Raw genomic sequence first — 27074 nt, 5'->3', positions numbered from 1 at the left:
CTGGGTTTCTCACGTAGTTTCACTTTTCACACTGGTTCAGATGACAGTGAGTGCTTTTGGGTGATGTGAAGAGATACAGCAGCTTGCCCATATCTCTCCCACACCTGACTCACCACTTGCGGGTGAAGTCTCCATTCTCCAGATAGTAAATCCGCTCCTGTGTTTATTATACCCAGGACATGCGGCACACGTATGACTAAGTGTGCACTGCTCCACGCAATCAGTTTCTGTGCTCGGATGTGCAGTCGAGCATGTACCTGCTCAATAGTGCTGCTCAATAATCTATATTTCTATGGTAACTGAGTGTTTGAGTTGCAGATGTTTTGATGTGGAAACACTGGTCGCCATGGAAAGTGCACACACAAGACTGAAGGAAATGCAATGAGTCAATTTTATATGACGGTAACTGTTGCTTATATAGTTCCATATTGAAGGAAGTATGGTTCTTTTAGCTGAAAATTCAAATGGCAAAAAGCTTCATATATTACATACTTATGTAGTTATGTCTAATTTTGGATAACATAGATAATAACAATTTTTACAAATTAAACGTACTCCTTAATTATTTTCTCTTTTGGTTTAGAGCTTGAAATTAAATATAAAATTCATAATTCTAAATGGAGTCTGGCATCACTGCAAAACAGCTTTACATTATGTAAGAATTATATTTTAATGCAGTAAATTGTGATGTTGCTCAGTAACTATAACAACTAAACTGTGTTTAATCCCAGAGCAAGACCTTTTCTTGACTTGTTCCGGACACATCCTGCACATCACTCTCTAACACACATGTAAAAAGCATAAACAAGTCCTACCCACTGAGATATAACTACTGATATAGGCTATACTGATGCTGCACAAAAATATATCAACAGCATAAACAATATAAACACAGTATTAAATCTGTACTTGTTGATGTATTCCTACTGTTGCAGTATATACTGTAATATTTCCCAGCCTTTAAGTGAATAATAATATATTATTTATTTTTAGAAGCCTGCTTTTTTTCTGAGTCATCAGTTATGAAAAGTGCCACTCATCTTTTCATCAGTGAGAGGGATGTATATTGTGTATCTTCTGAAAGAGGCAATAGCTAAACATAAACCTGCTCTTATCTTCCTGCTGCTTTGATCACATCAGTCGATACATGACTATTGTTTTAATACACATTTTCTTAGCTCTGCCTCTGCAACGCTTTGACAAAGAGAATTGAAAATCACTACGAAAACATTTACAGCTTCAGAAATTGAATAAGAGACATGTTTGCCAGTCGGAGTATGTGTGTGCGTGCGTGTGTGTGTGTGTGTGTGTGTGTGTGTGTGCGCGTGTGTTGGATTTTATGTGAATGCTTGGAAATTGTGCAATACTCCAGGTGACCTCTAGTCATCTTTGCTTTATGGAAAAGATGCCAGGCAGCTAATATAAAATCATGATGTGTGTATGTTTTATATGGCTTTGGTGTTTTTGTTTTGTTCAAACAAGTATTATATTTTCTTTATGCAATATACTGTAGCATGGGCGATCAAGAGATTTCTACATATAACTGGACTGTACAACAACTATAAAAAGCATTTATTATGATTATGATAGCTAAAAATATAATTCCGATTAGGGATGTCTATTAAGGCAAGTCAAATCACACCAAATAAACATATATAATATAATACTATTGCACTAACTGAACAGCCACATATGTCACTTATTCTTAATCATAGTGTATTTTTGGTCTATTGAAAATTGAGATTTCTACATAATTGTTTTTATGTAAATACATTTACATTTCTAGTTTAAACTTTATTTGTATATCAGACACTTGTTTTGTTGGTAAGAAATCTAGCTTCACACACTAGCGTCACACTATGTGCCCCACATTTGGTTTTCAACCCCTGAAAATTTGTAAAATTGTAACAATTTACACATGGAACCACATTGAGGGCCCCATATCTCTGGGAGACCATACATGGCCTTAAAAAATGAATATACAAAAATAAAAATGTGTTCTGAACCAGAATCTAAAATGATATTAAGTTATCTCTAATGTTTCTGGAGTTGCGGGCACTACAACTTTGGAGAAAAAAAAACTACAATAAAAAGTGCTTCTTTCATTTTTTGTACACCACTGGCATATAATGCACCAAGGGGTGCTGAAGTCAACTGATCTTAGTAACTAACCCAGACCTACCTCTATCTGTGTAAAAAAAAAAATAAAGATGGTGCACCTTTCTAATGTTATTTTTTGACCTGTAGTTTTGCTTCAAACTCATAGGTGAAATTTAGTATTTCTGTTTCTTAAGAAAAAATATTAACAAAATCAGACGTTCCAGCTGAGGAAGTTTATGACATTTGGTCGATTAGACATGGAATAGACCTAACCCGTTTGGTTTTGAAGGTGTAGTATTAGAGTTATCAAAATCTACCAATTTCCTTTTCTTTGCCTCTCACTTCCTGTGATGGATGATATGTAGTATTTATTATAGAGAGTACAGAGGAGATCCTTGCCTGTTTAATTGTCATGCATGCTGTGTGCATTTAAAAGAAAGCATATGGACACAGTTAGAACTCACCAATCCCATCTATCTCCATTTACACTAACAGTGATCCTGCACAGTTCAATTCCACTGATTTTACACCAGTACACTGTAATACATACCTAAAACTGCTGTTTGTATTTGTATTGACATGGCTGTTACCATTCTGGTATGTGAAGACACATCTGAGAAAATGTGATGAGATGTTGATGTGTCCCCATGTTAATAAGTCCTGTCACGGTGCCGGTATTTAAGTACTTGGCTCAATTCAAATCAGAAAAAGTCACCTTGCGTACTCTCCTGTGGAGCTGAATGTTCTAGTTTACCTTTGGGGGAGTTCTTAATGCAAGACACAATTACCCCAAAGTGCTCTCAACAGCGACGTTTGACTGATGTTTTGATAATGTGGTTGCTGTTATATGAATGATGGGCTCTCTGAGTGCAGTTTGCAGTACAAATGAGGACTCAGCGTTAAAAGACTACAGCAACTCAGATAGACTAAACATTAATTTCCCAGGTCTTTGCCCTAAAAAGGCAAGCTTTATTTGATATTTCGAAACCAAGCCATTTTGGGAAACCCTCTAGCGCCACCAATTGACCAAATGTGACTTTTTCTTTAGCGTAAAATTTTTGAAACCTTATGTCTTGAAACATAAATCTCATGCAGAGTTGAGTTGTAAAGTCATGCAGTGAAGTAATTGATTTAAATCTTATATTTGTGTGAAAGGAGATAAAAAGTAATTATTGTTGTAGTGCCTCCAGGGTTCACTTCGCCAGGAAAGTGCCACGATATGTACAACAAGCCATGTGCAAATCAATTATAGCAATGAGATTCTTTGATAAAGAATCTTTCAAAAATACATGTGTAAAGTTTTAAATGAGCCAGTGTTGGCTCAGTGATTAATGCTCTGGGTTATTGACTGAAAGGTCAGGGGTTCAAGCCCCAGCACTGCCAAGATACCACTGTTGGGCCCTTGAGCAAGGCCCTTCACCCTATCTGCTCCAGGGGCGCTGTTTCATGGCTGACCCTGTGCTCTGACCCCAGCTTATTTGGGATATGCGAAAACAACTGCATTTCATTGGCTCTGCACAATGACAATAAAATTGAATCTTAATCTTAAAATCTGCCCTTTGAACTAATTGCCATTAAAATCAAAGGTTTTTAACTACTAGTATTTTAAATACTACTAGTATTTTAAATGTGTTAGTAAAAGTAATTCAAACATGTTAAATAAGGATTTACCTTTTTGAGCATGATTATTCCCTCTTGATTGTGTTCGTTGGTGGTGATGTCGAACATGGCCCCTCCATCTCCAGGGACGATGTTATATTCCACCTCAGCGTTCTTTCCTATGTCAAGATCATGAGCTTTGATTCGGCCAACCGCAGACCCAACTGCTGATGACTCTGGTACACGTAGGTGAAATATACCTGAAGAACACAAACAATTATTTGTTCAGAAACAAGTGTTGACCAGCATTGGGGAATTTGTGAATTGTTTTTTAAACTGGTTTATGTCTGAATGAATCGATTCACCAACATGAAACAAATTTCCCAATGCTTTGTATGAGAGAGATAACATTATTGTTGGATAACTTTCTTGATTATTGCCTCAATTCACAATACCATATAACATAAAAAATAGCTTTAATAATTACGCTACACTGCTACTTGTTTATATATATATTCTGATTTTAGAAAATGAAACGAGTGCCATTAAGATGTTCTTACATTGCAACATTATTTTTATTCCCACTATAAGGACATCAATGATATTAACTTTAATTTTCTCTGAAAATAAAGATATTATGTATTTATTTATTTGTATTGATTTGGGGTTAAATATGTCCTGCACATTTTCTTGACAGGTTTCTTGAGAATCATCCTAAAACTGTAGTAACATCACTACTAGTTACCCCCATGCACACTGGTGTAGATGCATTCACTCTAGACACAAACAGCTCATGCTGATAAGTAAAAATGTATGTGTTGAGTGGCCATGCCTGCAAAAAAAACAAAAAAACACCTCAACTAATTAAGATCATTAGATGCATTAGTGCAGTACACCAAAAAGATAAACAAGGAGAGAGAGAGAGAGAGAGAGAGAGAGCAGTAATCATAGTGCCATCCTCTGAGACATACTGATGAAAATCTTCTTCTCTCCCAGGGTATTACCAATATTTGCACTGCAGGAACACCAGTGCTCATGAACAGCAACTTGTCACGATTTCTATGAAAGTGTAAATGAAGCCTGTACTTGCTTGGCTTTTGGAAAACAGATTGGGGGGGGGGGTAAAGTATAAAGAAATTATACAGTGCATTTGTGCAACTGTATAACGTATGAGACTGTAATAAACTACAAATATAAGGGTTTCTCATTCCATATGGCATTTTATTGGACAAACATTTGAGTATGCATTTGATGAGTCATCAATGTCTTTAAACCATTTTTCCATAAAAAAAAAAAAAAAGTTTTAAATACATTTATCTGCAACAATGTTCTTTTTGTCAACATATTTGAGTACAGTACCATGTGGATGACATCAAAGCTAACAGATATGGACTCTAATTTGTATTTGATGTGGGTTTATACGAAAAGATCAAGAATGCAATTACGATCTTATGTCTGAAAGCTCTGGTCCCTTTTGTTTAATGTTTTTGTTAAAAGCTGGCATACATTTTCTCCATAATAAATGAATTAAATTGGTTGGAATGAGAATGAACTCAACCTGGAAGTCATCAAATTGCTTTACTTCACCTTAAGATGATATTTTGGTGAAATAGAATAAAAATGGACAGAGCATGGCAACGTTTTTGATTAAAACTACTCATTAATCATTTTCTTACCAAGTACCTGTTATAATACTTATACATACATAAATATATATATATACCTGTATATGTGTTTTTGTTTTTTTTTTGCTGCCAGTTTATATTAGCTGCAAGATTTGATCAACTGTGACCCATTTATATAAATGTAGGATAGGACAAATCCTGCCTTTGTCAAGCTCTTGTGGAGCCTTTAAGTGAGATCCAGTGTCTTACTTTTGGAGAACCTGGGTGGGTTGTCATTGACGTCGCTCAGTGTGATGTTGATGGTCGTGGTCCCTGCCAGACCACCTAACTGGCCGCCCATGTCTTTGGCTTGGATGAGAACTTGATATAGTTCTTTCACCTCCCGGTCCATGTTGGGTAGAGCTGTCCTGATTACTCCTACTCACAGAAAATGACATGCACACAAAAGGAATGAGAGAGAGAGAGAGAGAGAGTTAATGGAAATAAGATACAGAATAGAAGAAAGATAAGGGGAAAGTGAGGTAGAGTGCGTGTAGATGAAGAGAACAGTGAATACAGGCACGGATCAGTGTATGGAGAATCGGATTATAGAAAAAGAAGGTAAAGTGAGTAGAAGAATAGGGTTTATACCTGTGAAAGAGGCCTGCTAAAAATGGAAGTGAATGGAAATCTAAAGTAATTACATACACAATGGAGATAAGAAAAAGAGAGGTGCAAAATAATAATAATAATAATAATAATAACAACAATAATAATAATGATGATGATGAATTTCTACTGCAATGGATTTTTTTGCACTACTGAAATTGAACTTAAAGATGCAAAGTGCCGTTTCTGCAGCACTAGTGGCAGTACGTTTCTATGTTCAACTCTCTCATTTTTTGACATTTTTGGGTGAACTATTCCTTTAAGATGTATGTTCCGTGGGTCCGTTTCCTCTCACCCACTCTCAGTCTTGATGCATTTTACCCCCTGTGCCTTTGTTTCCCTCACTCTGCTTTGTTTACCATCAGTTTGTATTGGAATGTTTTTTATATGGCCTGTTATGAAAACCTGATTTTCTTTCTTCTTACCAGTTATTTGATTTGTTCAGCTGTGCTATGTCGTCCTCTGTGCCCCCCAGGGTTTGCTGATATCTGGATATTCTATTTTTATTCATGTATTCCATATTTGCTATGCTTCATATTTGTTCAAGAGGGCCATAATCATCCTTAGTACAAGTGAAAAATGCTTGCATGTGCTCCAGCAGTCACATACTCTAGGTCTGTGTTTTGTACTGTTTAGTTTTGCATATTGAATATTACACTCCACTGAATGCAGGGTAAGCCTGTTTGTAGATTCCCTTTTGTTTTCATTAAACATTCCTGAATAGCGCATAAACAAAATATTCATTGGTAAAAAATAAAAGCCTATTTCTTTGCTGCAGCTTTTGATGATGCTGCAGTTCTCACAGCCATTATAACTACAGAAAATCCATTTGCTTAAAGTGAGTTGACTTTTTTTGGATATATGTCGTCGAGGTATTGGATGAGACAAGAAGACATGAAGGCATCTATGTGTTCTTTCAAGCAAGGCCAAGAGTGGCACTACGTGTAATATTTGGTTTCTTATAGAATTCTACTTCTCTTGGTATTCAGTTCTGATTGGAGTCATGCATACCAATGGACGAGGATCTGTTTTTATGGTGGAAAGGAAATGTGAAGCGGTACGAGAAACTCAGAAGCTGCTCTGACTAGTGTGTGCATTAAATATCTGAAACAAGGGCAGAGCACATTTTATAAAAAGCCATATTTCACCACTTGTTTTTTATGAATAATAACATGTGAAATGATAAAAATGTGATAGCCTTTATGTAGACTCAGAGTTTATATACTGTATGTGCATTACCTTAATGTTGAATATATTGGTTTCTATATAACTACGGTAGAGTACACATATTTTTTACAGTTATTTCTAAATCTTTTTTTATTTAAATTTTTGTTAATGGATATGTAAATTTATTTTTTTATCCACAAAATAAAAGTAAAGTTTGTTAAAGTTAGCTTATTTTGAAACCATTGTTGGTAGGGATGCTACAGTATTGGCCGATATCTACGTCCTTTGAATCGGTCAGTCATCAGTATTTGTTGAAAATGCTCATGTTGGAAAAGATGCTAGGCTCCTTTAAGGCTTCAGCAGTATTGTCATGATGTCACTGAGTGTGAGGAATACTGGCATAGTGTTGTAAAACATCAAACTTGATTTAGCAGTTAAGAGCAATGCAGAGGGAGAGGTATGGTGAATATGAAAAGTTTGTGTACTATACTGTTAATGTGACATTTCACACGTGACAAGGCAGAGGGTAAACAGAGCGAGCTGTGAAACGGTCCTAATTATCATTCATGGCGGCAGCTTCTTAGACCACGCTGGGCACAGGCATCTTAGTAATAACACAAAGTTACAAGATGTGGTGTAATTCATACATCTTTATTAAATATCTCCTGATTAAACAGCATCAACAATAGTAGCACCTGTAGAATCCAGAAACATGCGCTCTATCTATTTCTTTCTAATCTGTTGCCCTCATGAGAGAGCATGTGTTTACCTCATTAAAGTTCAAGCAGCAAAGAGTGAACTATTAATGCAATCATTCAACTAAATGAAAAGGCAGGGAAGGAATTGATAAATATAACAAATCTTTATCCAATATTAAGATACCACAATATAATATAGTATATATATATATATATATATATATATATATATATATATATATATATATATATATATATATATAATGCAAACATAAAATAGAAATAAAACAAGGAATAAAAATAATTATACGAAATAATGACAACGAATCAAATGTCACATGAAGTTTAATTGCACCTATGGGTTATCAGTTTGTTTTCAGTTTGACAATAAGCTTATTTATTTTTATTTTTTTATATATATAATATAGAGAATATGTTGTTAGCCTATACTTGATTTAAAGTCTTTAAAAAAAAAAAAAATTACATTTAGATGTATTCATTTGGCCGACGTTTTTATCCAAAGCGACTTACAAAAGAGGAAAACATAAGCGAATTATGCAAGGGCGACAGTGGTACGAAACGTGCCATACTACAAAGTTTCACTAGCATCAGAATAGTAGTATTCAAGACAGATTAAAGTGCAACAAGTATTTTTTTTATTTTTTTTTTTTGTGACTGGTTAAGTGCTCATGGAAAATATGTGTTTTAAGTAATTTTTTGAAGACAGAGAGTGAGTCTGCTTGGGAAGGTCATTCCACCAATGTGGTATGATGAAACTGACCGTCCGGGAAAGTGTTTTGGTGCCTCTTTGTGTTGGTACAACAAGGCGACATTCCTTAGCCAACCGCAGGCTTCTGGTGGGAACGTAGCTCTGCAGAAATCATTTTAGGTATGCTGGAGCAGATCCAGTGACTGTTCTGTATGCCAGCATCAGAGCCTTGAACTTGATACATGCATCAACCGGCAGCCAGTGGAGAGAGACAAAGAGTGGTATAACATGTGCTCTCTTAGGTTCATTAAAGACCAGACGTGCTGCTGCATTCTGGATCATTTGCAGAGGTCTAATTGCACATGCAGGGAGGCCTGCAAAGAGAACATTACAGTAGTCCAGTCTAGTGATATGTCATGTGGCATGTTCAGAGAGGAAGGGTCTTATCTTCCTGATATTGTAGAGTATAAATCTACATGATCTTGCGGTCTTTGAGATGTGGTCTCTGAAATGTAGCTTGTTATCGATGGTGACCCCTAGATTTCTGACCGTTTTGGAAGGTGTTACTCTAGTTGTACCCAGCTGCACAGCAATGTTGTGTTCAACAGCAGGGTTGGCTGGAAAGCCAAGGAGTTTGGTCTTGGATGGGTTGAGTTGCAGATGGTGTTCCTTCATCCAGGCTGAGATGTCTGCCAGGAAAGCAGTGAGCCATTTAAATGTTTTAATCTGTTTTTGTCAGCAAAAACGACAGTATGCAAAGCGATATTAAAGAGGTAGAGGAAAATATAATTAATAGTGACAGTGTGCGGAAGCTTACATATAGCCAGTTAAGACAGGTATCCAGATAAAAGGTGAAATTATTAGGATCGGCCGATCAGGTGATGAGAAGATCGGTGATTGGTATCATTCCTGATCGAAGCATCTCTATTTCTTGGTAACGTTTGTGAATAAAACAAAATATTAAATTCACAATCGTGTCACAATTGATATTTTTAACTGACATTTTAATTAGAAGTAATCATTTACTTGTTTTTTGGTGGGTTACTGTACTCGACTACAAAATTACTCGATAATGGCCATCCCATGTAATTATATATTTTTCCGTGCTTATTTAGCTGACGGGATGTGTGTTGATGTTCCACTATTCAAAATGAATTACAGTTCAGAGTGGAGCCTTATTACAAATCCATTTTACAGGTTGGACACATTATAATGAAATCAAACCCCAGAGCTTATTTGAGTAATAGGGTCAATGTATGTAATTATGTTGAAACCTGTGTAAGGAATGAGCTAGGTTGAGTCTGTTTTCTTACACAAATAAAGGATAGGAACTTGTTGTAATAATTTAATCATATATGCAATGAAAGTGAATGGTGACTGAGGCTGTCAGTCCGTAACATTCTGCCTAACATCTCCTTTTGTGATTCATGGAAGAAAGAAAGCCAAACAGATTTGGAAAAACATAAGGTTGATTATTTATGCTAGATTTTAATTTTAGGTGAACTAACTCTATCAGGTCAAACCGTAGTTTGTATGTTTGCTATAAAACATTCTGGAGTGGTTCACCTGACTTGGGGTCGACAGAGAAGTATGGCTGCCCGTGTAGTATGCTGTAAACCACTCGTGCACTGTTGCCATATGTGGGGTCATCTGCATCTGTTGCGGTCACCTTCATCACATATGTACCTGCAAAACAGTCAAAGAAAATTACTCATTATACTGTATAATTATTATTATTTTGATTTAAACAAAAAATTAAACAGCATGAGCCATGAGTAAAGTAGAATATATTAAATAAAATGAAAAATAAATATTTAAGATTCTGGACTATTTCTTGGTCATTTTATTAGTAAAAAATATGTGCAAATTTGTGACATGTTTAACTAATTTGTACAAAAGGTCAGATGCCCTTGCTTCCATTGAGGCAAGCAAGATGCTCTTTGGAACATTCATAAATCATGCTGGGATAACATGGATCATCAGGTTTTGCAAAAACGTGTAGCGTCTTTATCATCTCCAATGCAAGTTGTAATGCAGACGGGTGTTTTACCAAATACTAAGAAATGCTGAAATGCATAGTCATTCATCCCTCAAGTTTGGATCCCACTATACACCAATTAGCCACAACATTAAGATAACCACTCTTTACAATTATTGTGAGAAGAATAGCATCTCAGAATGCTATTCTGAGATGCGGGTTGGTGCTGTTTTGGCGGCACGAGGGGGACCTACACAATATTAGGGAGGTGGTTTTTCTGTCGTAGCTGATTGGTGTATTTGATTCCAAGTTTCCAAACTTCTTAAACATGATTTACATGAATCACAATCTCGTTTCTTAAAGACTTTCAAGTAGGAGTCTTGAAGGATCCACATAAATTATCTGTTTACATTTCATTCTTATGGCAGGGCTTTAGTTTAGACAGGTCAATTTTAATCCATAATGAAATGCCTCCATTTAATTCACCTATTCAGACTGAATTAGATCAATACATCACAAACAAAGTACACCAACACAACAGTGCGGTTGGAAAAAAATATGCATTTTCGTATGGGTTCTTATTGCAAAAATACTTTTAAAAATCTGCTGCATTAATGTACTGTTGAGCCATTTAATGAGAGTTTGATTATCCGGAGTTATGATGTAACCAATTCAGAACAACATTTATATATGTACTGTATGTATACATTTCATAGGGAAATGCTAGTTTAGTAAAGTGCTTGGCTTTTAGTAAACTTTTGTGCTTTATCCAATATTTATTACTGGTACAAGCATTCACAGCAGTTTCTGGTTATTTGTCAACATACATAAGTCTAATCGGCACATTGTCTGCATTGTGCCTTTATTAACATAGCACCCTGCTGCTAACAGATGGCTAGTCATGGCTTTAGAACGTTAGATAAACCAGATCAAAGCTTTAATCCCACAAACACATTTTTTTTTTCATGTTTGAGAGCAGAAAGCTATTGTGAAGATGATTGCAATGTGCCTCCAGTGGATATGCTGTGTTGAATATTAGCACGGTTAACATCATTGATTGGAGTGTTTTGTCATGTCTTTAGTTAAACGCCACAAGAAGCAGTGTTGCAGTGATTTTACCAAAAGCAAGGGGGTTTATAGGCTCAATGAGAGTTTTTGAAGAATACCATGGCCATTATTTTCCTCAAAATGAAAGTGAAAGGGGACGAGTCTGTCAAGCTGCAAAATGACAAAAACATACCATAAAACTTGTCCAAAGTCATCCAGTGACAATATACAAAGACGTTTGAAGTCATACCAAAGTGTTATATGAGCAATAGACTAAAATACAAGTGGCTTTTGCTGTAGTTTGGTTATGAAAAATGAAAGGACCAATGGGACCAAGTGTTGACATGACATGTTTATAGTCCATATGACTTTTGTAATCCATTTCAGACTCAGCGAATAATCTGTGAATATTAACTGAAATTTTGGTCTGTTCCTCACAGCTGTTGTATGGCTTCAGTAGACGCACACATACAGCACACATGTCGTTATGTATGTGGGACAACATGAGGGTGAGAAAATTATGTCAGAATTGTATTTTTTGAGTGAATTATCCCTTTAAGCACAAATAAAACTGCAAATAAATTTTTAAGCCTGTCTGCCAAATATGTGACTAAATTAATTTTGAGCTTGAAAGGTCTAAATAGAATACTTTTAAATAAATAGTAGGCCTGTTTAGAGCTGAATAGATGCAAGAGCAGACTGTCTTTTTAAACAAACTGAGCAATTTTGACTCTAGTTTTCCACCGCTTATAATTGTGAACAAGAATAAAGCACAAACTTTCACTAACTTGACTTTTTTTTTTTTAAGAAATGACATGCAGTTAGTTTGTTGTACTATCCATGGAGATACAAATTGGGAATTAATGAGTTAATTAAGTTTGTAAGTTTTCATTGTGGAGATTATTTAAATTAATTGTTGACCAAAAGTAAACTTCTATCATTATTTACTAACTCTAATGTCACTCCAAACCCATAAAACTTACTTTCTTCCATGTAACACAAAATGTGAATTTTATAAGTATTCATAGGGTTTATTTTACATAATGACAGTAAATAGCAACTCCAGTCTGTCAAGTTCGAAGAAGGACCAAAAACTCCATAAAACCACAGTAAAATAATCAAGATGAATAATATATTATATTACAAGTTTTCTGAAGCAATATGTCAGTATAAGTCCCATAGCAGTAAATATAGTAATTCACTCTCAAATAAAATCTGTTGATCAGATACGGTGGCTACATCGATAAAATCACAGTCTTGTGACCAAAGGTCATGATGTGGTCACATTTTTGGTCACGTTTGGTGATCATACTGCTTCAGAGGACTTAAAGGAACATTTCGCCCTAAAATGAAAATTCTCTCATGATTGACTCACCTTTAAAACTTCCCAGATGTGTTTGTCTATCGCTCTTACCAAAAGCAGAACCCAAATGATTAAAAAAAATATATATATTTTTAGAAGTGCATTTCAGCTCTGTATGTCTATACAATGCAAGTGAATGGGTGCCATCTGGCTGCTGGCTGTTTGATGGTACAAAAGGTATCTTTTGGCAGAATAAAAGTAATCCACACGACTCCAACCGATCAATTAATGTCTTCTGAAGGTTTTTGTAAAAAATTAATTGATCATTAAAACTTTATTAACTTTTAAAAAATGCTTCCTGTTTGCAGTAGACGCATCATGGAGCTGTCACACATTTTATTTAGGAACAGAGGAACGTACGTCACGTGAGAGTTAAGTCATTTCAAACAGCTTCAGAGGACATTAACTGATCGACTGGAGTCATGTGGATTACTTTTATGCTGCCTAAATATGCCCTTTAGACTGTCAAACAGCCAGCAGCCTAATGGCACCCACTCACTTGCATTGTATGGACACACAGAGCTCAAATGTGTTTATAAAAATCTTAATTTCAGTTTAGCTGAAGAAGGAAAGACATACACATCTGGGACGGCTTAAAGGTGAGTAAATAATGAGAGAATTATAATTTTTTTTTTGGTGAATTAATCCTTTAAAACAGGACATAAGCATGAATCAATAATTTGTACTGTGGTTGTACAGGTTTTTGGGTTTTTTTTTTATTGGTCCTTTATTAACCTTGACAGACCAAAGTTACTATTCACTATAACATTATAGCAAATACACATTTTGAACCTATTTTTAGTCCCTCAGAAGAAATCCCAATGGGTTTTGAGTGGCAGGGTGAACAAATCTAATTTTGGGGTGAACTATACCTTTGAGAAAAGGTAGAAGAAAAGCTTTGTATGGCTAGTTATAAAAACAAGAGTAAAAGTCTCTGAAAGTCTGACATGCAATTTTGTGTTGGGTCTGATAAATGACACGCCCTACCCTGCAATGAAGCCCTTATCATGTCCCTCCCCCTTAGGATGACAGATCAGGGTAATTCACTTTGAGATTGTCTTTTCCTTGATCTGAATGGCAATGAAAATGAAATGAATCACTTCCCCTTCGACCGGTCGAATAAAAGATACTCATGATCTTATAAAGCAAAATGTGAATAGACTGGTTTATAAGAGCATCATAGTCCTCACTGTAGCTGTAGCAGCTTATTCTGCAGACGGAACATTTCTGTTATTATTTCTATTATTGCTGGTGCCACCAGATAACTATAATCAAGTCTTGCCAGATGTAAATAAGAGAAGTCTAAGGCCATGTATGCAGTTACTGATGCCACTGTAGAAATTCACTATTCACAGTCAGCCATGATTAGTTTAATCAATAAGTGAAAGAGTCAAATAACAGGACGGTTACTGAGATTAAGCGAATAGTATTCTGCTGCTCATGTGATCCTGTAGGGACCCTCTCCATGTAGAATAAAATAGCTTTTATAAGGTTACTGATATGACTAGAGTCTTCATCTCACGTGAGTGGACATGCTTTTATACGTTATACGTATATGTTTCAAATTACAAATGTATTTCTTAAAAAAAAAAGAAAAGTTTTCATGCTTTTTCATCGGGTTATCCTACATGATGTCGCTCTTAGGATATGGCTGTCTGGTTGAGCAGCATGATCACACAGGAAATCGCCATGTTGGTTCAAAATGTTTTGCCACCTATATTCAGACCCAATGCGACGAATTCTGGACAAGTGCCACCATGTAATACATTTTCATGCCCCAAAAAGTCGCTTGTCCTGTGTCAAAAAAGTAAGTGAAAGAAAGCTGTAACAGTCTCAGTACTGTTACGGTTTGCATATGGTGTCACAACTATAGTTCCTGCTTTGGCCACTGGGAGGAGCAGCTCAGACATTCGGAAAGCATCCACCGATTTTAGCAGAGAAATTTTTTTTTTATGGAGCAGTCTGGGATCCGAGGTCACATAGGAGTCGAGCTAAGTAGGCTCAATAATCAAAAGCACAATGGTGTGTGTATGTGTGTGTGTGTGTGTGTGTGTGTGTGTGCGTGCACACAGAGAGAAGTGAGAAATCAAAGGTAATTGTATCAGCTAGTTGAAAAGAACTTCCATTGGGAAATGTCCTTGATTTAAAATCTGTACAATTACTCCACGACTCTGAAGGCAGACCTTTCCATTCTCATCACAAACCGTACACTCTCTGTAATTGTACATTCAGCTTGTGGTTTGTGTTTTGTCTTAAAGACCCTATATGCTTTTCAAAAGGAATAGTTCACCCAAAAATATGAAAATTCAGTTATTTATTTTTCTCACTCTCACATTGTTCCAAACCTGTATGACTTTGTTTCTTCCATAAAATAAAAGTGGTGAGTATTATTATTATTATTATTGTTATTTTTTAGAATGTCATTACCAAATAATTAAGGGGAAAGGGGGCTGGGGTTGTCAAGAATGTTAGTTTCAATACAATACAAGTTAATGGGGACTAAGGCTGTCAGTCTTTAACTTTCGGCCTCCTTTTGTCATCCATTTTGAAGAAAACAACAAGTAATGGGGATTTGGGATGACATTTGAATTTATAGTTGAACAAACACTTTTTAACTGAATAAAGAGTATGTGAATCAGGAAAAAAAATGCAGAGAGTTGTAACAAAAGTGATTTTGCTTTTATTTTTCATTTTACAGTTGGAGCTTTCATAAGATGTAATTTCAATCTCTTTCAATTGTATTATATAATATATAGATTATATTATAAAGACATCGTGTGTTTTATTCAGAAGTGATACGTATGCATTATGGTAATAACCTGGCAGGGCTTTAGTTTAGACAAGTCCATTTTAATCCATAATGAAATGCCTCCATTTAATTCACCTATTCAGACTGAATTAGATCAATACATCACAAACAAAGTACACAAACACAACAGTGCGGTTGGAAAAAAAGATGCATTTTCCACTTCAGTAATCACTTGGACCAGATAATTTACAACCACTGCTGAATAGGACACGCCAAGCTTTGACATAAGTTTTCAATAGCAGGCAAAGATGTGCCTCATGCAAGAGTCCACTGTCTCTGAAGCATATTTAATTAAACTGTGCTGGTTTTAATTCCTTGAGGATTTTGTTTTATTCAGCTGAAACTTTTATAAATATTTTGATGTAAAAAATAGATTTTGAAACCCTAATATTGGCTTATTAATCACTATATCTTTTATTGTATTTAACTAGTTTTTCATGAAAATATAACGAACAAACCACACATTTAATAATTCTTCCTATAACTATAAATCTTCATTCCCAACTGTCTCACTCTTTCTGTCGGTTCAACTCTGTATTTTATTAGTCTGTCTCTCTACACTCTTTCCTTCTTTTAAACAGACATATTACCTAGTTATTTTAATTAAAGTCCAAGTGAAAGCTGCTGCTGAGATCTCAACTTGCTTTTTAAGTGTAAAAACATTTCACTGTGTTCGAGATAGATTTATTTGAAGGGTTTGCTAAGGACGCATATTTGTACATATGCATGGAGAATATCTGAGCTCTGTAGGTCCTCACAATACAAGTGAAAGTCACCTCCACACCAGAATGCAATAAATTAAACAATAAAGTGTTATGAAATACTTTTATGCTGACTTTATGTCCTTTTTGGACCTTCTGAATTCTGGTCACCATTCACTTGCATTGTGAGGACCAACAGAGCTGAGCTATTCTTTTAAAAATCTGTGTTTGTGTTCAGCAGAAGAAAGAAAGTCATACACATCTGGGATGGCATGAGGGTGTACCATTCCACCAGCACAGTTGAGCATGGTTAACTAACCGAGCCGAGAAATCTGAGCAGAGAATGGTTTGTCATTGTTCCGTGCCGAACTGTACTCAAGTGGAAATGCTACTGCAACCATTCGGTCCGATAATGGAAAAGCCCTTTTTGTGAGTTTTTTTGAAGCCGTTGCAGTAGAATTATGGCAAGGTTTCAAAATACTACCACACAAAATCCTTCTGTGCTCTTGTCTCACCTTTTGACTATAAATCTGTACAATATCCAGTTCAACGTTATGCAACACAAGAGCTCTAACCACCAATTCATTGATCACCACGTTTGCAAGAACTTAGCATCATGTTACATAGTTCCCTAACGTGACCTCAGGGATAGATGCATTGTCTACAATCATATTTGACATTGTGATAAAGAATATTTGTCCAAATAATGGAAGCCATTATGACTTTAACAAGCTCTGCAATGTGTGCAATAGGATATTGCTAAATTGATCTTCAAGTTGTTATGGCAATTGGATTAGGCTGGGTGGAAATCAATAAAACTTCTGGCTAGCTTTGGAGATGAGTCTTTTTAGAGAACCAGAGAGAGACAGTAACTGAATAAGGTCCCTCTAACCGCTATCATCACCCAGAGCACAGTGTGAGAGCAGATGCCTTGGTGACATGATCAGTAATACAATCAAGGAATCTACCATGTGAAATCCTACTAGGACTGTATAATCCAGTTTGGTGGGGATTTGGAGCTCATGCATTATTATCTGATAGATTTAAATAATGGTTGGATTAGCTCTCCTATATATAAATTAATGATATCAGTATTTCTACGCAGAATCATTAATTCCAAATACCGACTCATTTCAGTGCATATGCACTGGCTTGGTTGGCTGGCTTGTTTTGTTTTATGTTTCAAAAGTGGCTTTTTCTTTGCAATTTTTCCCATAATGCCTGCACCCCTGAGTCTTCTCTTTACTGTTGTACATGAAACTGGTGTTGAGCGGGTAGAATTCAATGAAGCTGTCAGCTGAGGACATGTGAGGCATCTATTTCTCAAACTAGAGACTCTGATGTACTTATCCTCTTGTATATTTGTACATCTGGCCTTCCACATATCCAAAGCATTTAGATCAATGAGTTTTCAAATAATTTAAAACTTATATTTAATCAAGTGTGCCAAAAATGAAGACTGGCACTGTAGGTTCATTTCTAAGTTTGCAGGACCTTGGAGAGCTACTCGAAAAAGCAACCATCATTTAGCTGCTTTAGAAGGCAACTACACTAGAAAGAGCAGTGGCAGTGCTTTTGGGGATGAATTATTAGTTAGTTTGACCAAAAGTAGCCCAAACATCATCTTGAAAAGTTTTGCATTTTTAATCATTATAGATGACAAGACTGTGCCATTTGAAAAAACCCTTATTCACATCTTTCGAAGTCACTTACTCTATATTTTCTACACCACCTTTTATGGAACGACCTGGCCATGCAATTACTGTGAGCATTTCACTGTACTCATAACATACTGTATAATCCACCTGAAGCAAACATCTCAGAAGAGTTCTTACTAGGGCTGTGCAGACACAATCATATATCAATATATTGCGATACTTTTTCTCATGATAATGTATCAATATTTTATAAATATCTATTTATATTATGTCCAACAGTTCAACAATTAACAAGCAGGTCGACAAATAATTACAAACTCTGAGATCATCATTTCTCAATGCGGTCAGAACCACTTATATAATTTGTGAGAAACAAAAACCGAAGCCGAAGATTTACTCTTTCTTTCTTGGACATACTGGGTCTCTCATCAAGATAAAATTAGGATATTGTGATGCTTTGTGATTAATTGGATTATGACATGTCATGAGATGGTTAGTGATCCTTGTTCTTACCCACAGGTGACATCTCTGGTACGCTAGCAGTGTAGGGACCTTCCAGGAACTTTGGCTCATTGTCGTTGATGTCTTGCACCTTGATGACAAACTCTGACTCTGGTTCCAGTGGCCGGTTGGTGTCAATATCCACCGCTTGCGCTCGAAGGGTGTAGTAAGGCCTCTCCTCACGGTCCAGACTGCGTAAAGCATGTATGTCCCCAGTGGTCTGGTCAATGGTGAAGATGGTGCCGGCCCCCTCACCCGAGAGAGTGTACTTCACTCCGCTATCCCCTTTATCCAGGTCAGTGTGTAACTAATGTAGATGGAAAGAAAAATAATTGTCAAATTATGAAGAACATAAAGATATAAACTCTTTTCCAGGTTCAATACAAGATTAGCTCATTCGGCAGCAGTTGTGGCATAATGTTGATTACAGAATAAAAATTATAATTTCGACTTTCCCAAAGCAATTACAATGGAAGTGAATGGGGCCGATCCATAAATGTTAAAATACTCACTGTTTAAAAGCCACAAGATGTGAACAATATGCATGTTAAAATGATTTTAATGTGATAACTAACCTTTTAAGAGTAAAGTCATTTACAATTTTACAACTTAAAACGTAACACAGTAAACCCTAAAACACAAAAAAAAAACTGAAACATGTTAATAAAAAATACATAACAGATCAAATAATAACAGAAGACTGATTTTAGAAAATGATAAGCTTCACATTTCTGCCTTTTGCCCCATTCACTTCACTTGTTGCCTTTTTGTTTGACAATAAACACAACGTCACAAATGCTGACGATTGAGCTTAACCTGTATTTGTGTGTGCTATGTATTTTTTTTATTGATTGATTTACTTAGAATATCACGCTGTTAGCTTAGCAACATGTTAATGCCAAACTCTGTTGAAATGAAAAGAGCACCTCGGTCGGGTTACAGAAGTAAAAATTAAATAAAAATAAAATTATTGATTATTATAGTTGAACTTATAGACATATAAAGGCAGGCCTACCATGAGCTCCAATGTTGTAATTTGATGGTATATGCTTCTGTTGAAGCCATCAGTCTGGATTGTTTTACTACATCGTGTTTAGTAGCGGAATTCCCGGTAAAGAACTACACTACCTGTGATCCTGATGGGAAAATACTGATCCATACTTATCCATTTTATTAAATTTTTTATTTGCAATGCTTCGGATAGACGTAAGTACATGGTCTTTGTATTTGTGTCCTTTTTTATGAAGGGTTTTATGAAATCCCTATGGGAAAAATGAATGGGAAAAATACTTCTGGAACCCAGATTGTTGAAAAAGTGGGCAGGCATCTGTTGCGCTCAATTGTGACTTGAGTCTCCTATGCGCTCTGCTTGAGGAGCACTGTTTTATGAGGAGCGTGTTCCTTATGTAAAGTGTTCCAAATCAGTCATTTATGAAGATTAATTTCAGTTTGAATTCTTCTAGGAGTCATTCAGACCTAATGTGTTCTTATGCTTAAAATTTTTTTTAAAAGAAAGACAGCATGACAGATTTCTTTTTTAAAAAAAGCAGGTGTCTCGAGTCATCTATGAGGTTTATTTCAGTAAGATTTCTACTAGGGGCCGTTCAGACCTAACACATTCCAGTGCTATGAATTGAAAAGAACGCAGGTGTTAAAGTTCTTTTTAACCTGACACTGTGTCTTAATAGCCTGCCGATCCTGCGCAAGACATTAAAACACAGCAAGACGCAGCTGATGGATCTAATGATATTTAAAATTATTTTTTAAAAGCAAGCTGGGCGTGTTTGCAGCTTCAAGATAGCAAACAAACATCTGTGTTGTACTTTGTTTATGTAGGTCTTTAATTCTTTCATATTACTTTCTTGTATATTTACACATTTCTTTACATTCATTTTATATATTACATTTTACTTATTACTTTTCTGTTTATCTTGTTTCTTGCTCTTGCTAAGCAATATTGTTTCTGTTTAATCTTATGTTGTGTGATGTTTCATCTTCACAATTGTTAGATATTTGGAATTATCGCCATGTCTTCAACATCACGGGCAATGTTTTGTCATGTCTTTGTCATGTCAAATGTCTTTGCATGGTATAAGAACACTTGTTGAACTTGTGTAGTATTGAGAAAGACACAACTAAAGATTATTCAATAAACAGACAGACAGTTTTTTACAGTCACTTTGTTGCCTGCCTTCTGCTATCTTCCCTGCTGCTTATGCCTAGCTCTTGGCCTAGTAGCAGAGTTAACATAACAAACCATTGATGTTGACTGGGTTTTAGACATCAGATTAAACTGATATTTGGATATCTTCAGAGAGAGCATGCTTATTTAGGGGAGTTACAAAATATTGCCATTATTTTTTCGTAGTATAGTTCATGGTATTACTTGATGTTCTTCAGTTAGTGGAAGAGAATGCATGGTTAGGTGCAATGTCTAATAGATGTAAATGACTGACATAAACTAGCATAACTAGCATAACTTTTTTTTTTTTTCAAATAACTTATAATTGGTTTTCATTTACAAAAAGGAAAACACACACAACATTTTTTTATAAAACAAGACACAACAAAGACAAACAGTAACACACACGCACACACACACACTCAAAAAAAACAACAACAAAAAACTACAATTCCATGCAAGATATAATTATGTCTAGGAGGGAGAGAAGACTTAAAAAACATAACAATTATGGAAAAAGCTGTAAATATACAACATATCTATATGCATATATATGTATATACATCCATACCTACACATATACATACTTATATGATACATATATATATATATATATATATATATATATATATATATATATATATATATATACACACTCACACCCTCTGATGAAAAACAAGGCAAAAACAAAACATATGTCACTAAAAACAGAGTACTCTGTCAACATACAAGGTCATTGACGAAACTAATAGCAGCTGTCCAACTCTGAATTGATTTTGGTGTTGCCTTATGGAATTTAGCTGTCGCTCGGTCCAGAATAAGAACATCCAAAAAATAAGAGCGTCAGATCTACACAAGATAGCAGTGTGGATCGAACCAGCCCTTTAAAATTGCTTTCTTAGATGCCGTTAAAGCAGCCATGAACAGTCTCTTTTGCTGTAAATTAAGTGACAGGTTCGAGTCATCTCCCAGTACCAGCAAACCGGGACAGAGTGGAACATCGACTCTGAGAAGGTCAGTAGTTTTATCAATCACATACAGCCAAAGAGTCATAATGCAAGGACATTGGCAGAACATATGAATGCAATCACCGACCGAACCAGTGTTACATTTATTGCATGTTTTGTCATAGGATAGCTTCATCAAATAAGCTCGACAAGTGTGACATAAATCCTGTGTACCAGCTTATCAGTATCAGTTGATGGGTCAGATTTTTAATGAAGTCAAAATGGTATCCCAATTCAAATCTGTAACCGAGTATAGAGGTCTTTTTGCCACAATAAGAGCACCAGATGTCAGGCTTTTAAATGTATTAAACAGATCATATAAATAAGAGACCAAACCCTTAGTTGAATTAAGTCTGTGCAAATGTTCAAGCAAATGATGATTTTTTTAAATTGAAAATCCCATGGGACACCATATGCCCATAAAGCTGATCATAATCGAAGAGAGAAACAATAATTTGAGCCAGGAAGTAAAAAACTATAACATAGATCCTGAAAGGACCATAGACCGTCCATGTCAAAAGATGTCACTGTTTGGATATTCTTATTTGACCAGGGTTTGAAAACAAAAGGTCTGAAGCCTGTCAACAGGACATTATTAAACCAAATTGGAGAAGATCTATGGAACTTCATATTATTACCAAGGTACTCACAAGAGCATTTCCAAGCTTCAAGGGAGCAATGAATTATGGGATCCAACTTCAATAAAGAAGTCCGCTGCTTAACACCTGAAAATGGTAAATCTTGTAGTCTAAGAGGGAAACCCAATTCCTGCTCTATAGAGCGGCAATACATTTCTGACAAGGGATCAAACCAAGATTTAAAAAATCTGAGTTGAAAAGCCCAAAAGTAAAACTTAAAGTAAGGTAAAGCAAGAACGCCATATTCCTTAGGGCATTTAAGTGCTTGGATCTCTTTTTTTTTTTTCACAAAAAGTACTTGCACAGCACATCAATATCCTTAAAAATAATTTTGGGAGGAGTAAATGGTATCTTAGAAAACAAAGAATTGATCCGAGGAATAACATTAATTTTTAGTACTGAAATCCTGCCAGAGAGAGAAACCTGCAAAGGTGACCATCTGTCCAGATCCTCCATGATTTTATCTAGCATGAGGTTGAAATTTACTTTACGAATATGGGAAAGGGACCTACAGATATTCACTCCCAGATAAGTAAAACCGGAAGTCTGTATTACTAAAGATAGTGAAGCTGGTGGAGTCACATCCTCTGGAGAAATATTGAGAGGCATCAAAATAGATTTTGACCAGTTAAATTTGGAGCCCGAAAACAAGCCAAATATATCAAACAATATTAAGGCTGAGGTAAAGGCTTATTTATATATGACAGAAAAATTATTATATAATCTGCATATAAAGAAATGTAATGAATAGTGTTCTTAATCTAGATTGGGGAGACTAAAGAATTTTGTCTAACAGCCACATCTAGAGGCTCCAACGAAAGCAAACAATGAGGAAAGAGGGCACCCTTGCCTTGTTCCCCTCTCCAAAGGAAATTGCACCAACACCGCAAATCCTGTGGATACGCAAGCAGTTCTACTTTAATGAGTAGATAAACCACAGAAACCTCCACTCTAATATATCAGACGCTTTCATCGCATCTAAATTTAAAATGGCATTTGAACGTCAGATCTCAAGCTGACATCAATTATGAAGCTAATCTGCTCCTAATAAAGGCTGATCCGGATGCACCAGGTCAGAGATATTGATCCTCTCAGCGATTACTTTTGCATATAACTTAATATCCGTATTCAATAAAGACAGAGGTCTGTAACTCCCGCAGTCCAGTGGATCTATACCACTCTTCAGCAGCAATGAGATCAAGGCAACCCTTTGATCTCTATGGAAATAACTGACCTCAAATGAGTACTCAGTGGATTTTACAAGTTAAGGGCCTATTAAGTCCCAAAGCACCAACAAAAGTTCTGGAGGTATACCGCCATGTGCAGGAGACTTGTTCATCTTCATAGAGACTGCAGCTAATCTTAATTATTCTAAAGAAATTGGCTTATCTAATTGTTCTGATCTGATCTACAGTGATATGGAAAAGTAAGGCCCTCAATGAATTCCTCCATATCAGCACAATCATCTAGAGGTTCAGATGTATACAATTTAGTATACAAATTATGAAACACTGTATTAACAAGATAAGGATTAGTTTGGACTGCACCAGAGGGATCCCTAACAGAGTCTATAGGTGCAAGTCTCTCTGACTCTTTGAGTCGTAGAGCAAGACGTCTACTTGGTCTATTAGCTTGTTCCTAATACAGCTGTCTAGTTCTAAGTATTACAAACTCAGATCTCACACTTAAATTCAGCTTCCAATGAATCTAAGAGATGAGCTCTATCTGAATAATAATGAGATTGCTGTAGCCTCCCAAGTCTTGAATATTTTTTTCCAAGGAAGCGATTTTCTCATTCCGAGCCCTAGCAACCATAGAAGAGCAAGAAATACAACTACCTCTAATAGCGCATTTTGTTACCTCCCAAAGAGTATGAGGATTTACATCTGGAGTGTTATTTATATTAATAAAATTGTCAAGATCTTTCTTGATATATTACAGAAACTCTTCACACTGTAAGAGATAAACATTAAATCACACACGCTTAAAGCGAGGAGGAACATGAGACTGATAAAATTTAAGTTGGACCGTAGCATGGTCTGATATAACCCTTGGCAGGATTTCAGCACTCCGACAGGAGCTCATTAAGACAGATGAAACTAAAACATAATCAATCCTAGAAAAAATATTGTGAAGCAATATAAAAAATATAATCACTTACATTAGGATTCAAAGTGTGCCAGGAGTCCACAACATTTAAGTAATTCATAAAAGCATTGAAAATGTTATATACACAGTGGTCTGATTAGGAATACCAAGACCAGATCTATGCATACTATCCGCCGCAAGATTAAAATTCCTATAATAATAGGAATATTATCTAAAGACAGCAGCTTTGTTTTTATATCATCGGAAAAAAAACTGGGTCAAAAGTATTAGGGGCATAAACTGACATTAGTATATATTTAGAAGAATTCAAAGCGATTATAGCATAACAGAATCTACCGTTAGAATCCCCTCCAGCTTGATGTATCTGCAAACTTAATTTCCTCTCCGATAAAAGTAATACACCTTTAGTTTTATTCAAAGCACATGAGCGTGCAAGAAGTCTATAATGTTTATTCTGAAATCTAAGAACATTCTGCTGTTTTAAATGAGTCTCCTGTATAAATGCAACGTGAGCCTTTCTCCTTCGCAAAAAATCAAGACATTTCACCCGTTTAACATGGTCATTAAGACCATGTACATTCTGAGAAATAACAGTGAATTCACTCACGTGATAGCATCCATGAGCATATAAAACATACAAATGGAGACATCCTGAGTGCAGAGAAAAAGGAAGGAGCTTAATAGAGTATGACACGGAATAATGATAACCACAAACACACAAATAAACAGATAAATGGACTTTGCTAGCCAGCCAGGGTAACAAACTGAACGGCGTGCAAGGACTAGCAAACGAAAACAATTATACAATTCCTTGGAGTCAACCAAGACAGTTCCAACAGAAATATCCTTCGGCATATCCCGAATCGAAAATATCACGTGAGCAAAACTCTGAGAAGGGAAACACCATCACATCTAGGACAAAATATAAATATTGTGTTCTTCACTTCGCTAAGGCGACACAGAAGAGACATAAGGAGTCAAATGCCATCCGTGAATCTCTTTAACCACCTGTGTGGTTACGGGGAGAAAAGCCGTTGAAGGGTCACATTGGAGTAATCTGTGAAGAGTAAGAGCTGCGCTGTGCTGGATCGTCGTCGGAGACTACCTGTAGGCCTTAAGGATCACCTGACGGTCGTTGTATTTGAGAAGTTGAAGATTAGGGTTTGAGGTCTGGTCGACAAAGTCTCTCAGCCAGTGAAGATGCAGTGCAACGACTCGACGGTAATTGCTTGCTAAAACAGTTTTGCACGTTAGAGTTATGCGGCCATCTTGGTTGGAGCCCCGAACGGAAGTCCAGAGTATGCTATTTAAACATATCGGGAGATTCTGGAAATTTAATGTGTAATTTATTTCAGAAGGAAAACTTTCTGAATGAAAGGATAAGACAATACTTTTATTCCTTCATAGACAGATGTATTTAGTCCCTCACACCACATTTCAGCATGCTTAAAAGAGTTTCTTTGATTTGAACACTGAGGATCTGATTTGCAGCTAGCCTGCAGGTAAATGAACTTGACCTAATTCTATCTTCACATTATGTTATCACGTTTTTTTTTTTTTTTTGCTCAAATCACATTTTCGCTCATTTTCTGCCCTCAGGCTATATGACAGAGCAGACTTCTCATATTTTTTGGCTTGCTGTGTGAGTCTTAGAGACAAAAGTGTCTCTGAAGTTGACTGAGCATAGAATAATTATGTGTTATTTTTTTGAGAAAGCACTGAGAACAATATTTTATAGTTTTAACATTTTCATCATAGTCTTGACTTACTAAGTATAACTTGCTAAAAATAGTAACTCTATCAACTTAAAGAAGTGTGTAAAATAATGATTACGACAGATAATTCCACCCAAAACAGAGTCTAAAACTAATCATATGTTAGTTTCTATCATTTGTAGAAGCATCAATCAAAGATTTGTCAAATGTATAGAAAACGCTGCTGTTTTCCCAATCTGCATAATTTCTAGAGTGCACGGTAAATCAGATGAATACAGAAAGAGTGCTTCTATATCAGATTGGTTCATTGTCTCATATCTGCATATTAAAAAGTTAATTAAATAAAAAGCATGGGGGAAAAGGTTATAGATCTTCAAAAGAGGGAAAAACTGAACAATTATTCCAATAATAGCTAGAAGTTAGGTGATGCAAATTAAAAAATGGATTTGCATAACAATAGTAACCAATTACATTATACATAAAGGGATTTTTAAATGAGAGTGGTGCATTTAGTTCCGGCTGGGTCCTAATTATTCTTTAAAAGAAACCGCACCAACTTTTAAAGCGAGTTGGTAAGCATCTCATTTTGATAATGAGTTCATGAAATATTTTCCTGGAATGAGAGGAATGTGAACAGAGTAAACGGCCTTTACAGATGCTCATTAGACTATCAGCAGACACACTTGCTATTTATGTTTTTCATACACACATCACAACTTCAAGTCATTAAGCATCAATTGACAAGCTCAGATGAGTAATAAAGTGAAACATATGTTATTTATATGCAAATTTTGCGGAAAGTAATCCAAAAACGCCAAAT

General features: G+C 35.8%; 1 protein-coding gene across 2 annotated transcripts in view; it reads right to left on the bottom strand.

Moving 5' to 3' along the window:
* The window catches only part of LOC127626436 (cadherin-12), a 221021-nt gene that overhangs the window by 67982 nt on the left and 125965 nt on the right, over positions 1-27074 (bottom strand). The window contains exons 3-6 of one of the 2 annotated variants that reach the window (XM_052102204.1): positions 18616-18910; positions 10113-10232; positions 5574-5741; positions 3772-3959 (exon numbers count right to left, since the gene is read on the bottom strand). In XM_052102204.1, the coding sequence (XP_051958164.1) occupies positions 3772-3959; positions 5574-5741; positions 10113-10232; positions 18616-18910 (771 nt within the window). The remainder of the gene's footprint in view (positions 1-3771; positions 3960-5573; positions 5742-10112; positions 10233-18615; positions 18911-27074) is intronic. The other variant, XM_052102205.1, reaches the window with a different exon arrangement.

The sequence above is a fragment of the Xyrauchen texanus genome, chromosome 33, assembly GCF_025860055.1.
Source record: "Xyrauchen texanus isolate HMW12.3.18 chromosome 33, RBS_HiC_50CHRs, whole genome shotgun sequence".
Lineage (NCBI taxonomy): Eukaryota > Metazoa > Chordata > Actinopteri > Cypriniformes > Catostomidae > Xyrauchen > Xyrauchen texanus.
This window is presented reverse-complemented; position numbering and strand designations above follow the sequence as displayed.